Source organism: Rattus norvegicus, chromosome 1 (genome assembly GCF_036323735.1).
Source record: "Rattus norvegicus strain BN/NHsdMcwi chromosome 1, GRCr8, whole genome shotgun sequence".
In the NCBI taxonomy this organism is placed as follows: domain Eukaryota; kingdom Metazoa; phylum Chordata; class Mammalia; order Rodentia; family Muridae; genus Rattus; species Rattus norvegicus.
The window spans coordinates 146,956,422-146,969,573 of NC_086019.1; the positions used below are offsets into that span (position 1 = coordinate 146,956,422).

Below are 13,152 nucleotides of genomic sequence, written 5' to 3' on the forward strand. Positions count from 1 at the left end.
CTTTAGGTAGTGGCTTAGTCCCTGGAAGCTCTGGTTGCTTGGCATTGTTGTACTTTTGGGGTCTCGAGCCCCTTCAAGCTCTTCCAGTTCTTTCTCTGATTCCTTCAACGGGGGTCCTGTTCTCAGTTCAGTGTTAACTAATAGTTTTAAATCAAGGGATAAGGTTTGAAAAAAATGCTTGTAATCATGAGAAGTCACTCATAGGTCTAGACCTTTGGGTATATTATTTAGCATTACAACACATAGCAATGGGCCAAAGCTCAGCATGTGAACCTACAGAAGTATGCTTTAACTCAAAGATGGAGACCAAAGACCAAGGCAGAAATGGCAAAGCTCCCAAGAGGGTAAGTAACTATAGGTCCTGCTTTTGGGGAAAGTTCTTTCTTTAATTTTATGTGTATGAGTGTTTGCCTGTACATTTGTCTGTGTGCCATGTACATGCCTGGTAGCAGGGGAGGTCAGAGGAAGGCATTGAATTCCCTAGAATTGGGGTAACAGATAGTTGAGAGCTTCCATGTTGTAGAGAGCGGCGCGGCGAAACAAAGATGGCGCCGACATCCAGCCTTGTCTGGATATAAACGACTTACTGCGCATGTGCAGGCATGTCCCCTTGCTAGGGCTCCCTCTAGTGGTGAACAGCGGCACTGCACATGTGCGGTTTATTCACCAGGTGTTAGTTGACCGTTAATATGCTAATGAGGTGATTCATTCTCCGCCAATCCCTGGAGGACAAGTAGTGGGGTGATCCAAGCCCCACCAATCCCTGAGAGATAATTAGCATACTGTTGTCTATATAAGCCGAGCGATTTTGCTGCTCGGGGTCCCTGTTCAGAAGAGCTGTAACACTGAGAAGAGCTGTAACACTAAGAAGAGCTGTAACACTAAGAAGAGCTGTAACACAGTAAAGGCTTGTTCGCAGAAGAATCCTGTTGCCGTGCGTCGTTCTTACTGGCGGGACATTAGGCGCGCGACACCATGTGAGCTCAGAAAACTAAACCTGGGTGCTTCAGAAGAGTAGCAAGGCCTAGGAAGCGCAAGGTCCTGGGTTCGGTCCCCAGCTCCGAAAAAAAAAAGAACCAAAAAAAAAAAAAAAAAAAGAAAGAGTAGCAAGTACTCTCAGCCACTGAACCATCTCTCCAACCCCAGGAAATAGATGTTAACAGGACTTTATAAGGCAAAACGTTCCATGCAAAATATGCTAGTGAATGTGACCTGGACACAGTGTCTGTATCCATGGCATCAACTCAAAAGTCTTCAGTCCAGTCAACATGTGTTGAAGGTTTTAAGTGTCTTAAAACAAAAATAAATAAGTGCAAGGAAGTGTTAGTCAATCTTGATACAATTTCTAGACAATGAGAATTTGCATGTAAAGACTTTTGAATTTCACCGCAAGATACAATCAAAAAACTGGAAATGACCGAGCTATAGTAACAGGTCAACTCAGCGGAACTGTTTTATGTGGCATCTGCTCTGTTCGGTTCCCTTGGGAACTGGAGATGCTTTAGCTTCCCTTCTTCTGCTGATGGCCACAGAGCTGCTATGCAAGAAACCTAGGAGATGCTGTCAGACTTCCCTCCCTTAAACAACAGTGTCCACTGTGCTGACCCAGGCCCTGAGCAGTAGGGATAGAACCTGATCACCCGGAAATCACTGTGGGAAGATATTAGCCACCTTCCAACGAGTTATTTGACAAGGAATTCAAACTACTGGATTTTGTTATTTTGGTTGTGTGTGTGTGTGTGTGTGTGTGTGTGTGTGTGTGTGTGTGTGTTTTTACTTCACTTTTAAAGAGGCTCCAGTTTCCTTTTCTGAAGACTCTTTAAACACTTGATCAGACAGGAGAATATTCTTCCAGTGGCAAAGTTTGACAGCATTCATGCAAAGTTCTAAAGCTCACACATATATCAACTGCCTCTCAACTTCAGATCAGTGTCCCTTCATCCTCTTAAAAGTTTCATTATATTAATTATTTTTACCTTAAAATGACAAATTGTGTGTATTCATTGAGTTTGTCGTAATTTTTTGCGCATTCATACATACCTGCCAAATGTGTGTGTTCCCTGATTCATCACAGTGAAGTGTTTCTCTCTTTTTCAAGGGACTAGGGAGAGATGGGGTCCCACTGTATCCCATGTTGGCCTCAAATTCACAGTGATTCTCCTACCTCACCCTTTTGGGTTCTGGAATTACTCGGGGTGTGGTGGGGAGGAGGCATTCAGCTACAAGTAATTCCTTTGAAAACGCTGTGCTATGTGACCATCTGCATTCTCTTGCTTTGAGGAGCCACTATGGTAAAGGCCAGCCCCTCCGCCGACCACCCATGCTCCTGTCACAGCTCCAAAGGAGCAGAGTTTCCCAGTCCTCAGGGAATCCCAGCATGAATGAGTTTCCAGGTGGCTTGTAGCCGAACACACCCAGAAACTGTTCTCTTGTCTCAACTAATTCAGCTGCAAGCTCAGATCTGAAAGTTCTGTTTTAATCATCTTCTCTGGATTGCAAACCCTAAACATTTTTCAACTTCAAACCAATGCTTTCAGATTTGTCAAAACAGTGTGCCAGACACTCATCTAAATCCAAACAGGAGGAAAGATTGTCTTGCTTAAAAAAAAAGAAAGGACTAAAATCTTGGTATCTGAGAATAGGGTGCTTAGCAAGGGAGGCAACAGAGTAATGTCTACATGTCAAGATGCTCTCGGGATATTAATGTCTAAGAATAGAATTCACTTAGCAATCGGCAATGTAGGAAATAAACGTTTTTGTTCCTGTAAGCTAAGCCACCAAGTGATTTCTACTCAAATCTTCTGGGATTTGCTTTTGGAAGTGCCAGTATCCACAAGCTCTAACTACAGTTAGCTTCTGTCTTCTTTCTTCTTCTCCCTTCACTTTTCCTCTCCCATCAGGTGAACCCTGTAAGCATTTACAGTGCGTAAAATTATAGTTATAGGTCATTCTGACATTGCCTGGATCCCTTTTAAGAAGAGTGTTTGACTGCAAAGGCTGAGCTGACGTAGAATCATCCAGTAACTGGGGGTCTAGTCACTCTCTCATAGTGGGCGGAAGGCATGCAATGTCAGCCATTCAAGCATTTAAAAAGATGCATCTGCATTTGCAGAAAGGTGCATCTGTATTTGCACTTTCTGCCCCCATCTCTGGAGTCCAGAGCAGCAGAAGCTGAAGGAAAGGGGTTCACACACAGGACAGTAAAGACCAACTTCAAGAGCCTCATCCATGTGTCCCTAGCAAAAGACTGGGGACTTCAGACTGTAGAAACCATGAGGACCACCCTTCAAATGTCATTCTGTGAAGTATTTTTGTTTAAATTTATTATACACTTCAAAATAAACAGAAATGGGGATTTTTTAACTCTCCCAGCACCCTCCAGACAATGGGTCATTAGTCTGATTTGACTGTATGTACACTTTATTGTATATCAATATAACACATAATACATTAAACATGTACAATCATGTGCCGATTAAGAATGATTTAAAGTTAACAATTATTTTAAAATTCATTACTTCAGTACCCATAAGAACATATAAAGTCAAAACAAATGTCAGAAGAGAATTATTCATTTGGTCAGAGTTCTCTTTTGCCTTTCACCGGATTTTACTTGTGGCCAATAGTTAGAGCAAAGGAGTTATGGGGTATAATAAGTTAAAAGAAAAGTAAATGAACAAAGGAATGAGACCCTTTCCTATCCCCACACTTTGTGGTTGTCTGTGACTTCCCTCTGCTCTGTTGTCTCCAGCACTGCCCTGACCTCTGCTCCCTGAGATGTGGAGTTCTTACTGCAGGCAAGACAGAGCGTTCAACAGAGCCGGGCCATGATTTCTAGCACTGCACCTTCCTGCTCAGCTACACATTAACTCACAGAGAGCAGCCAGCGTTCTGAGTGTTCACCAGCAGACAGGTCTGTAATTCACAAGCGCAGCAAAGCCCTCGGCTGGGGATGAGATGTTTGGCTGAAAAGCCAGTGAACCGCTAACAAGGAGAACATGCATAAGACACGGGAACAGGCCCCATTTTCCCTGTGGCTAGGACAGGAGGAGTTGCTGGCCTTTGCATGGACAAGATGCCCCATTTTCAGAGGCTATATATTTTTTGATCTCCAACATAGATGTATCTCCAGAGTCTTGTTTTCTAAGGATTTCTGAGAGAGAGAGAGAGAGAGAGAGAGAGAGAGAGAGAGAGAGAGAGAGAGAGAGAACCATGTATATGCAGGCATCCACAGAGGACAGAAGAGGTCATCAGGAGCTGGAGTTATAGGTGCTTAGTGAGCTGAACTGAGGTCCTCTGCAAGAGTAGTAGTGTTTTCTTTAACTTCTGGAACATCTCTCCAACCCTGAGATTAAAATAAAATAAATATCAATCTTAATTTTTCTTAAACTCAGCTTTATGGGTCATTATGCATATTGATACATCCGTACTTAATACACGTAAGACTAGAACTAAAGTAATTGAGTTTTTGTTACTAGAACATGCCAGTCGTAAAGGCTGAAGGGTCATTATTTCTAGAGTTACTTGTAAATAGTAGGTAGCAAGGAAAAGATTGGTAGAACTGAGACAACGGTGGCAAAATGTAAATGGTTAATTACTGAAAGTAGCCAGGTGTTCGTGGTTCTATGGTGTCAGCATTTCTGTAAGCTTAACATCTTTCAACGAACAAAAAGAGAAAGATGTAGAGGGAGGGAAAAAATAGAGTGCTATTGTCTGCGCCTGGATAGGCAGTATACTTGCGGTCTCTAAGCCTCTTCTGGGGAGACCCACCACACCCTGCCTTCTATGCTCCGAAAGTGTTTAGCAACAGTCAGCTGTAGTAAGAGGTAGAGGCGTTTGCAAGTCTTTGAGCTCTGTCTGGGCACAAGAGATTGAGGATGGACTTTAGGAAGAACCAAGACATCCTTAGGCCACTGGGCCACGCCTCCAACTGTCCAGATCTTAGCCAATCAATGTGGGCACACCCACCTCACTGTTACATATGTATGACCCTGGCTGGCCTCCTGGCTTCTTTTCTGCCCCCAGCACCAGCTGCAGGCAGGCATTTGTTCCTGCTTCTGAGGGAGGAGAGCAAGTCCACTCTGCAGGCCTCTCAAACAGCTCATTTCGAACAGACCCCTGCCTGCAAACTCAAGGCTTCCCAATTCCCCGGCTATCCCTGGGGACCACTGACTGCAGACCAGGCCTCATGAAAACCTCAAAGGCATCCCAGCGCTACAGAAGCATCCGGAGAAATGCCAGCCAGTGCTACCTCTACCAGGACTCCCTGCTGCTTGGGTGAGTGCCCTGCTGGGTTCTCCAGTGCAGAAACTTACTTCTCTGGGGCATGCGGAGCTGGGATGGTGACCATGCTCATTGAGGGAGACAGCTGCCAGCACCCGGCTCCAAAGCCTGTACCCTACACTTATATTGTGGCCCGCCAATTCCACACATGGGCTTCATCTGCTTCTCCCTGTTTCCTCAATAGCTAGTGTCGGAAGAGAGCAGAAAAGACATCTGCCGCCTCTAATAAATCAGGTGTCTGCTAGAAAACGCTTCCAATAGAGGAGAAGTGGGCGAGGATGGGAACGGAACGTCTTAGGTTTTTATCCGGAATATTTTCTGTTAAATACTGGAACCTCCTCTGACTCTAGAGAAATTGTCCTTTGAGGAAATAAAAGACATTCTGATCAAAATTAGAGGAAATGTGTTCTCTTGCAAAAGCCATAGATTATTCATCTCCTCCTAAAAAAATTATTGAGTTACATGTTAAGTATTACTAGGGAGGAAAGGCCCTGCTAAATGTTGAAAAATTGTTCTTCTACACAGTAGCTATGCCCTGAAGGAGTTTGCCTCATGCAGTCATTTAACTCACTTTTTTCTTTTGTTTGTAACAACCATTCTTGTTCTGTGTTTAAAATGAACACAAGCGAACAGAGAGGCATCTCCGGGTGACACAGGGTAGTGTACATTCTTTTACCTTTAGGGTGGAAGGAGGAGGAATTGAGTCTCTAAGCTTCCCTCGTCACCTTGGTGAGCATGCAGATGACATTGTGTCCCTTCTCAAAACTACTGCGCCTCACTTCTCCTCTCTCCTTTCCTGCCTCTTGCCTTGAGAAGTCATTCTTTTTCACTGGCCACAAATGAGTTCCTAGGGATTTGCTGACACCGCCAAATTCTGTCAGTCTATGGACACACACACACACACACACACACACACACACTATACAGATGACCCTGGGCCAGTGAGATGCAGAAGTTACGCAAGAAAGATGCTCTTGCTGGAAATAATTCTATAATCAGATTTCCTCCATGATGACCCTTTTCCATTCAGTAACTTCGACGACAGCTTTAATGCTGACGAAGCAGGAGACAGCAGTGATCCAGAACAAATCTTCCAGAATATACAGTTTCAGAAAGATCTCATGGCAAATATCCGCTGCAGACCCTGGACCATGGGGCAGAAGCTTCGGGCACTGAGGTAAGGAGGGGGTCTCCATAGCAGTCACTGATAAGAGTGAATATGCCATCCAAGAACTGTGACCGTCTTGCATCTGACTAGAGAAGTCCCAAAGATGCTTGAGGGGACCATGTAGTCATAGCTGTTACACTGCCTGTGAGTGTGCATGTGTGCTTTTGCGCCTTTGTGTGTGTTTGTGTGTGTGCATGCATGTGTGTGAATGTTGTCTGTGTGTGTTGTTTGTGTGAGAGTGTGTATGTGTAAATAGGGTGTGTTGCACATATGTGTGTCTGAGTATGGTGTGTGTTTGAGAGTATGTGTGTGCATGTATATGTGTGTAGTGTGATGTGTGTGTATGTATGGGGTATATAAGTATGGGGTATATGAGAGTGTATATGTGAGTGGGGTGTGTGTGAGTGTGTTTATGAGTGTGGGGTGTGTGCACGCGTGTGTGTGAGTGTGGTATATGTATGAGAGTATTGTGTGGTGTGTGTGCATGTATGTATGTGTGGTGTCATGTGTGTGAGAGAGTTTGGGGTGTATTAGAGTGTATATGTGAATGTAATATGTGTGAGAGAGTGCATGTACATGTATGTGTGGTGTGTGGGTGTGGGTGTGGGTGTGGGTGTGTGCACACACGCAGTATTGTGTGTTGTTTTGTGTTTTGTTGGTAGACAGTGCCAATCTCTTTTCCAAATGCCAGGTTTTTACATTGTCTCCAAACTCACAGGAGACAAGTTGAGAGCCAGAATCAAAGAGACATCTACTTCACTTCTTTGCTTTTATCTCCCTTGGGTAGGAAATCTCTTCGGGAAGCTAGGTTATTAGGATGTTTTGAGTCAATTAGAGAATCTCTCTCAGTCATAGTTAAGTGCTTACACTTTGAAGGCATATTCTCTCCCTGAATTCAAATACTACCTCCTCAGATCTCTAGCTGTTTGATATCTGGCAAGTTCCTAACCTCTCTAGATACAGGGTCCTCTGGTTAAAGCTGAAGTGACAGCAAACAAAGACTCATACGTCCTGCAACAATGTTGCCAAAAATGTCAACAGTTAAACTAAGCGTGCCTTCAAAAGCACTGCCTGTGCCGTCCCTCGGATCCAGAACCAAATGCAATGGGAAATGAACCCAGTCTCCCCAGCCCTTTCTCACCTCCCATCTCTGTGACACTGGGAATAGAATCCAAGGCTTCACATACAATAGTCCATATTCGACTGAACTATATTCCTGGTCCCCAGCACTTTAAATATTCAATTCAGCTTGATCCTTTTGTCCGCTCAAGCTTGAACTTCAGGAGTTTAAGCTTATTGAACAACAGATATGTTAAGCACTGCTGGGGCTAGCCTTGTGTTCAATATGTGATATTCACACCTAAGAATGGGGGTGATTGCCACAGACCCCATAAGGGTGGCACGGTCTTCATAACCCATGTAACTGAGCTACTGTGAACCAGGAATACACGTTCCTGGGAAAGCAGCCCCCATGCCTGATGCTCAAACACCTACTGTGTGCCAAGAGCTGCTGTCACACCTTGCTCTTCAGGGTGGTTTTTCTAGATGCCAGTGTGTATTCCTTTCACACTCCCATCTATCAAACTTATACATCTTCCAATCAAATAGTCCCTTTCTGAGATTTGAGTCCCAGTCTAACCAACATGACCCTCAGGCTAAAGACATCCACACTTTGATCTCAGATGACTGCAATGGATTCTCCTCTGCCCGCTGTCCTGGTTTGTTTCTGGATCTCATCGTTTCTATTCTTTGGGGGTGTGCAGTAGTCTGCCCACTTTCCAGATGAGGAGACTGATGGAGACAGTAATAGAGCAGTCTGAGCAAATATAGCCTGTGAATACATAAAGCTGTGACAAGCTCAGCTTTAACCTAGACACTCTGACCTTAAAGACCAGGGTCTCTTGTGCTGAAACATAGAGATTTTATGTAATTTTTGGAGCAAATAATTTAAAGCTAACTAAAAACAAGGTTAACTATCAGAAATGTCCTTTTTTAAATCTGGGTAATTTGGAAGTTAAACAGTGGTATGTGTGCGTATGTGTGTGCGTGTGCGTTTGTGTTTGTGTGTGTGTGTGTGTGTGTGTGTGTTTGAAAGTGTGTGTTAGAGAGAGAGAGAGAGAGAGAGAGAGAGAGAGAGAGAGAGAGAGAGAGAGAGCTGCCCTGTGTGTGCACTAGTAGAGGGGATGGGATCAGCAGCAAGCTTCTTCATCTTCTGCTCCTCTCTACCTTACTCTTTGAGACGGAGTCTCTTACTGAACCTGGAACTCACTATTCCAGCTAGACTAGCAGGTTGGTCCGTTCTCAATACCCTGTCTCTTCATCTGCCCACATGGTGTGAGGCTTACAAATATGTGCTAGCTTTTACCTGGGCTGGTTATCCAACCTCAGTTTCCCATGCTAATACAGTAGGCTGTTCTTTCCTTCGAGCCACCTCCCTAGCCCCAAGATAAATCTTTCTAATACTGAGACAAGAACAGAACACCTGCTTGCCATTCTTTCAGATAACTCAGGAATAAAACACAAGTCTAGGTGTCTGGTGAATTCAGTCACACCTTCTGACTCACCAAAGCTCCCAAACGTCAGACACAGGCCATACCTCAGGCTGACCGAATGGTTCCTTTGTCCTCCCCTTGGGACCTACATCTCTTGCCCTTTACCTTGAAAGGCTCCTTCATTATTTGGACCTGCTGAGACTGATCCTGGTGTCTGTGGAGGGGGCAGAAGGCAGTGAACCTGACTGCTTAGAAAGCAGGAGGGATACCAACAGCAGTGAGCTCCCTTCTGTGAGGGCACAGCACACACCGGTTTCCTGCTAAGGGGCCTGTGCTATGCGCACCTCCCCTTTACCTCTCCACACCTCCCCCTTCTACCGTGGAGCCCACGTTTCTCCATCGCTGCATCTTGGTCACTGGGTTGTATTTATTGAGTAGGAAGCCCTTCCAGGACAGCAGTTCTCTTCATGTCTGTATTCCACTGTCCTTGACCCAAAATAAAAATGCAGAAAACACACGCAGGGAACAAAGTCACAAATGAGACTATGAAATTACTTGCTATTTTGTTTTTTGCAGTGTTTGAATTTTTACAAATGGGTGCTATATCTATGTATAGAGGGTGCCCCTCGTTGTTTCTGTACTTCTTATGTTGATCAGAGTAGAGCCAGGGTGTGTAGTGGGCTACAATAATGAAAGTATTATTGAGTAGACAGGAGAATGGGTTAGTGCAAGGCCATCTTTGGTTGTATAGTAAGTTGAAGGCCAGACTGGAACAGACAAGACAGTTTCAACAAAAAGTGTAATTGCAGTCAACAGGACAGATCTAAATCTCAGAATTTGGTAAAGGAATGATTTGGGGAGGTCACCTTTTTTGCAGAAACAAGCATTAACTTATCCCCCGTGACTCTTAAAGGATTGACATTCACTGGGTCTTATCAGGAGGGTTTGCGGAAGGCACATACGGGAATAGCCTGTTAAATGGACTTGTCAAACCAATGAGCTGAGAAGAACTGAGCTCTTTAACAGTGGGTGTAACCCAACGGAGAGGCTGATCATCAGGTGTGGTTGAGTGTCTCTGCCTTGGGCTTGTCTATCATTAGGTTGTTTTGTGGGTGAGCATCTGTAAAAGCCTCTGAAATCAGCCCAGCCCATAGTGTCCACTCTTTCATTCAATCTTGTTATTCATTGGGTTACTGTTTTAACCATAACTTTCCCAACAGATTCAGTCCATTGTGTGCATAGTGTATGTGTGTGTGTGTGTGTGTGTGTGTGTGTGTGTGTGTGTGTGTGTGTGTGTTTGGAGAGAGAGAGAAAGAGAGAGAGAGAAAGAGAGAGAGAGAGAGAGAGAGAGAGAGAGAGAGAGAGAGAGAGAACCAGCAGGTACGTATCTGTGTACTTATCAGAAGCTAGAGGACAGCCTCGGGTATCATGCCTCAAGACTCTCTCAATCCTTTTTAATGAGACAAGGCTGGTCTGTTACTTGCCTCACCCAGCAGGCTAGATTGGCTGGCCTGTTTTCAGTACTGAAGTTCTAAGTGGTCCCTGTCGTACCTGTCTTTTTATGTAGCCTTTGAAGATTGTACTCAGGTTTTCATGCTTGCAAGCAAAGCATTTTATTAACCAACTCATTTACCCAATTTCAATTTCTGTCTATTTCAAAGACCTGAGTGGTGGTGGCACAGGCCTTCATCCCAGCACTCAGGAGGCAGAGACAGGTGATCTCTGAGTTTAAAGCTAACCTGCTCTACAGAGTGAGTTCCAGCACAGCCAGAGCTACACAGAGAAACTCTGTCTAAGAAACAGAAAGGGGGGTGAGGAGGGAGGGAGGAAGTGAGAAGAAAAGGAAAAGGAAAAAAGAGAAGAGAAGAGAAGAGAAAAGAAAGGAAAAAGAAAATTTGGAAAAAGACCAAGTATTGAAGTGGGGATCTCAGGTCATTTGAGTGTGCTGGTCATTTGCCAAGACTAGATTGTGTTCATGGCTTGTACACACACAACTTTGTTACACTAATTAACTTGCGCTTGTATACACACAACTTTGTTACACTAATAAATTTGACAGCACCCTTCCTTGAAGCAGGGTCCTTGAAGGTAGATACGGTGTTACTACTACACAATTGACTAGACAGGGCTGGAAATAAACCGTGACCTTCCGGAGAACCTGGGTCAGTTCCCAGCACATACATGGCAGTTTGCAGTGGCCTGTAACTCCAGTCCCAGAGATCTAACTCCCTGCCTTTAACCAGCACTGTGCTCATGTAGGGTACCAATACCCATGCTGGCAAACACTCGTTCACATAAAATAAAAATAAAATCTCGAGAATTGTAATGAAAGGAAAGGCCTGGAAGAGATAAGCTGTGAAGCGGAGGACCTCTATGGTGGCTGCAATCAGAATCCCCAAAGCCTGTAATGCCCAGCCAGCCACCAGCCTAGGAAGCACTGTGACAAAGTGAACTGTAAGCAACTGGTGTGAATTCGTTTTTCCAATTAGTTCATGCACATAAATAATAACACAGTTTTCAGATGCATGTGTTTGTATGTATACAAGTATCCGTGGAGGTCAAAAGAGGGCATCCAATCCCCTGGAACTGGAATTATAGGTGTGGAACAGGTCCTCAAAAGAGCAGTAAGCACTCTTAACTGCTGAGCCATGTCACCAGCCTCTTAAACAATAGTTTTAAAAGCATTTATTTTCTTGTTTTCAAAGGGCAGGAAATGAAATATTTTAATTCTATTCCTGTATCGCTTGGTGGTCCTTTCCTGGCTGTGGTAAATTTGGGGTCACTCTTATGTTTCTCTTCTCTCAGACGAGCAAAGGAGATCGTATTGAAGTTTGAAGGCAGGCTGACCAGGACTCGAGGCTACCAAGCAGCGGGAGCAGAGGTAAAGAGCACACCATGCCCCGGTCCTCACACATACTTAGGAGTACCCACCGTTAACCACTGTAGAATAGCGATAAGTCCACAAGTTCAAACACCACCAAACCTGGCTTTCAGTCCAGGGGGCCACCAGTCATCAGTTGTGTGATACAAATAAGTCTAGTTTATTGGGAAAAGGAAAAATTTTTTTGTGATAATATCCAGCAGCCTTCCTGACTCAGCCCCATAATGCTTCACTTGCTTCATCCTTGTGTCTGGAACACTAATACCTAGAGTGATTCAGGCAAATCCCAGCTCTCATGTCATAATTCAAGTCGGGGGTGGGGTGGGATTATCCTCTTTTCTAAGCAGATAGCTAAAACTAAAATCAAGCATATTATGAAATTTCCCATTATTGACTAGATTTCTTATCTTCAAAACACACAGAAAAAAATCATGTCTATGCCTACTCATCCCCAACTTAATGTCTTTCTAAAAAAGACATTTTAATCTTAAATCCCATTTAATGCCATTATATAAATGCATACTTTTTACTTCATCATACTGACAATACCTTTCTCTTGCTTCTTCTCCCACTTAAAACCTTAAATATTCTTATACTGGTCTATAGCATCTGTTTATCATTTTACAAAACTGTTCACTTTTCCATCTCAAAGTGTCTGTCCGTTTGTTATTTGGCTTCTGGTAGATAGTGAAGTTGCTCCTAGCTTTCCCTTGTAATTAACTCGACAAAAACATGTTTGCCATGTGCAGATTCTTAAATTCATTTTTAGGTTAAATGCAGAAGCTATGATCCACCTAGGAAGCATTATGAGTTTGGACTTTTTGGTTTGGTTGGTGGGTTTTTATCTTTTGCTTTGTGGGGTGTTGTTGGTGGTGTTTTGGCTTGGGTTTATTTTTTTGGTTCTTGGTAAATATTACAACTTATTTTCCAAAAGTCTTAACATTTATATCATCATATAAATAATGAAGCAACACTAACCTGACCTTATTACATCTACACAAAGTTTGAATGTTATGTTTTAAGTTTATTAATTTGACAGAAGAGATATAAATAGACTTTTATTAAATTTTCTGAATCAAAATTTATTAACTTTGGATGTCTGAAAATGATTTTTAAAAATTCTGCAAGGTTAGGCCTTGGTGTTCTTTCTTCTTACTCTTCAGAGAATCTCTTCTGTTTCATGACCAAAATAATTTCTGCCTCCTTACACCAGCTGCACTGAAAGGGAGATGGTGGAGTAAATAGAAATAAAATAGATTGACAGAGAAAGATTCCAAGTTTCAGGCCAATCTGGGCTACAAAGCAAAACTCTGACCAACAAGCATTTT

At 43.5% G+C, this 13,152-nt stretch overlaps 1 protein-coding gene across 2 annotated transcripts in view; it reads left to right on the forward strand.

The window, feature by feature from the left end:
* The first annotated feature begins 5,096 nt into the window (after window positions 1-5,096).
* Window positions 5,097-13,152, forward strand: part of Tmc3 (transmembrane channel-like 3) — a 48,225-nt gene continuing 40,169 nt past the window's right edge. The window contains exons 1-3 of one of the 2 annotated variants that reach the window (XM_008759610.4): window positions 5,097-5,277; window positions 6,314-6,460; window positions 11,749-11,824. In XM_008759610.4, the coding sequence (XP_008757832.1) occupies window positions 5,189-5,277; window positions 6,314-6,460; window positions 11,749-11,824 (312 nt within the window). In that variant the 5' untranslated portion in view covers window positions 5,097-5,188. The remainder of the gene's footprint in view (window positions 5,278-6,313; window positions 6,461-11,748; window positions 11,825-13,152) is intronic. The other variant, NM_001170432.1, reaches the window with a different exon arrangement.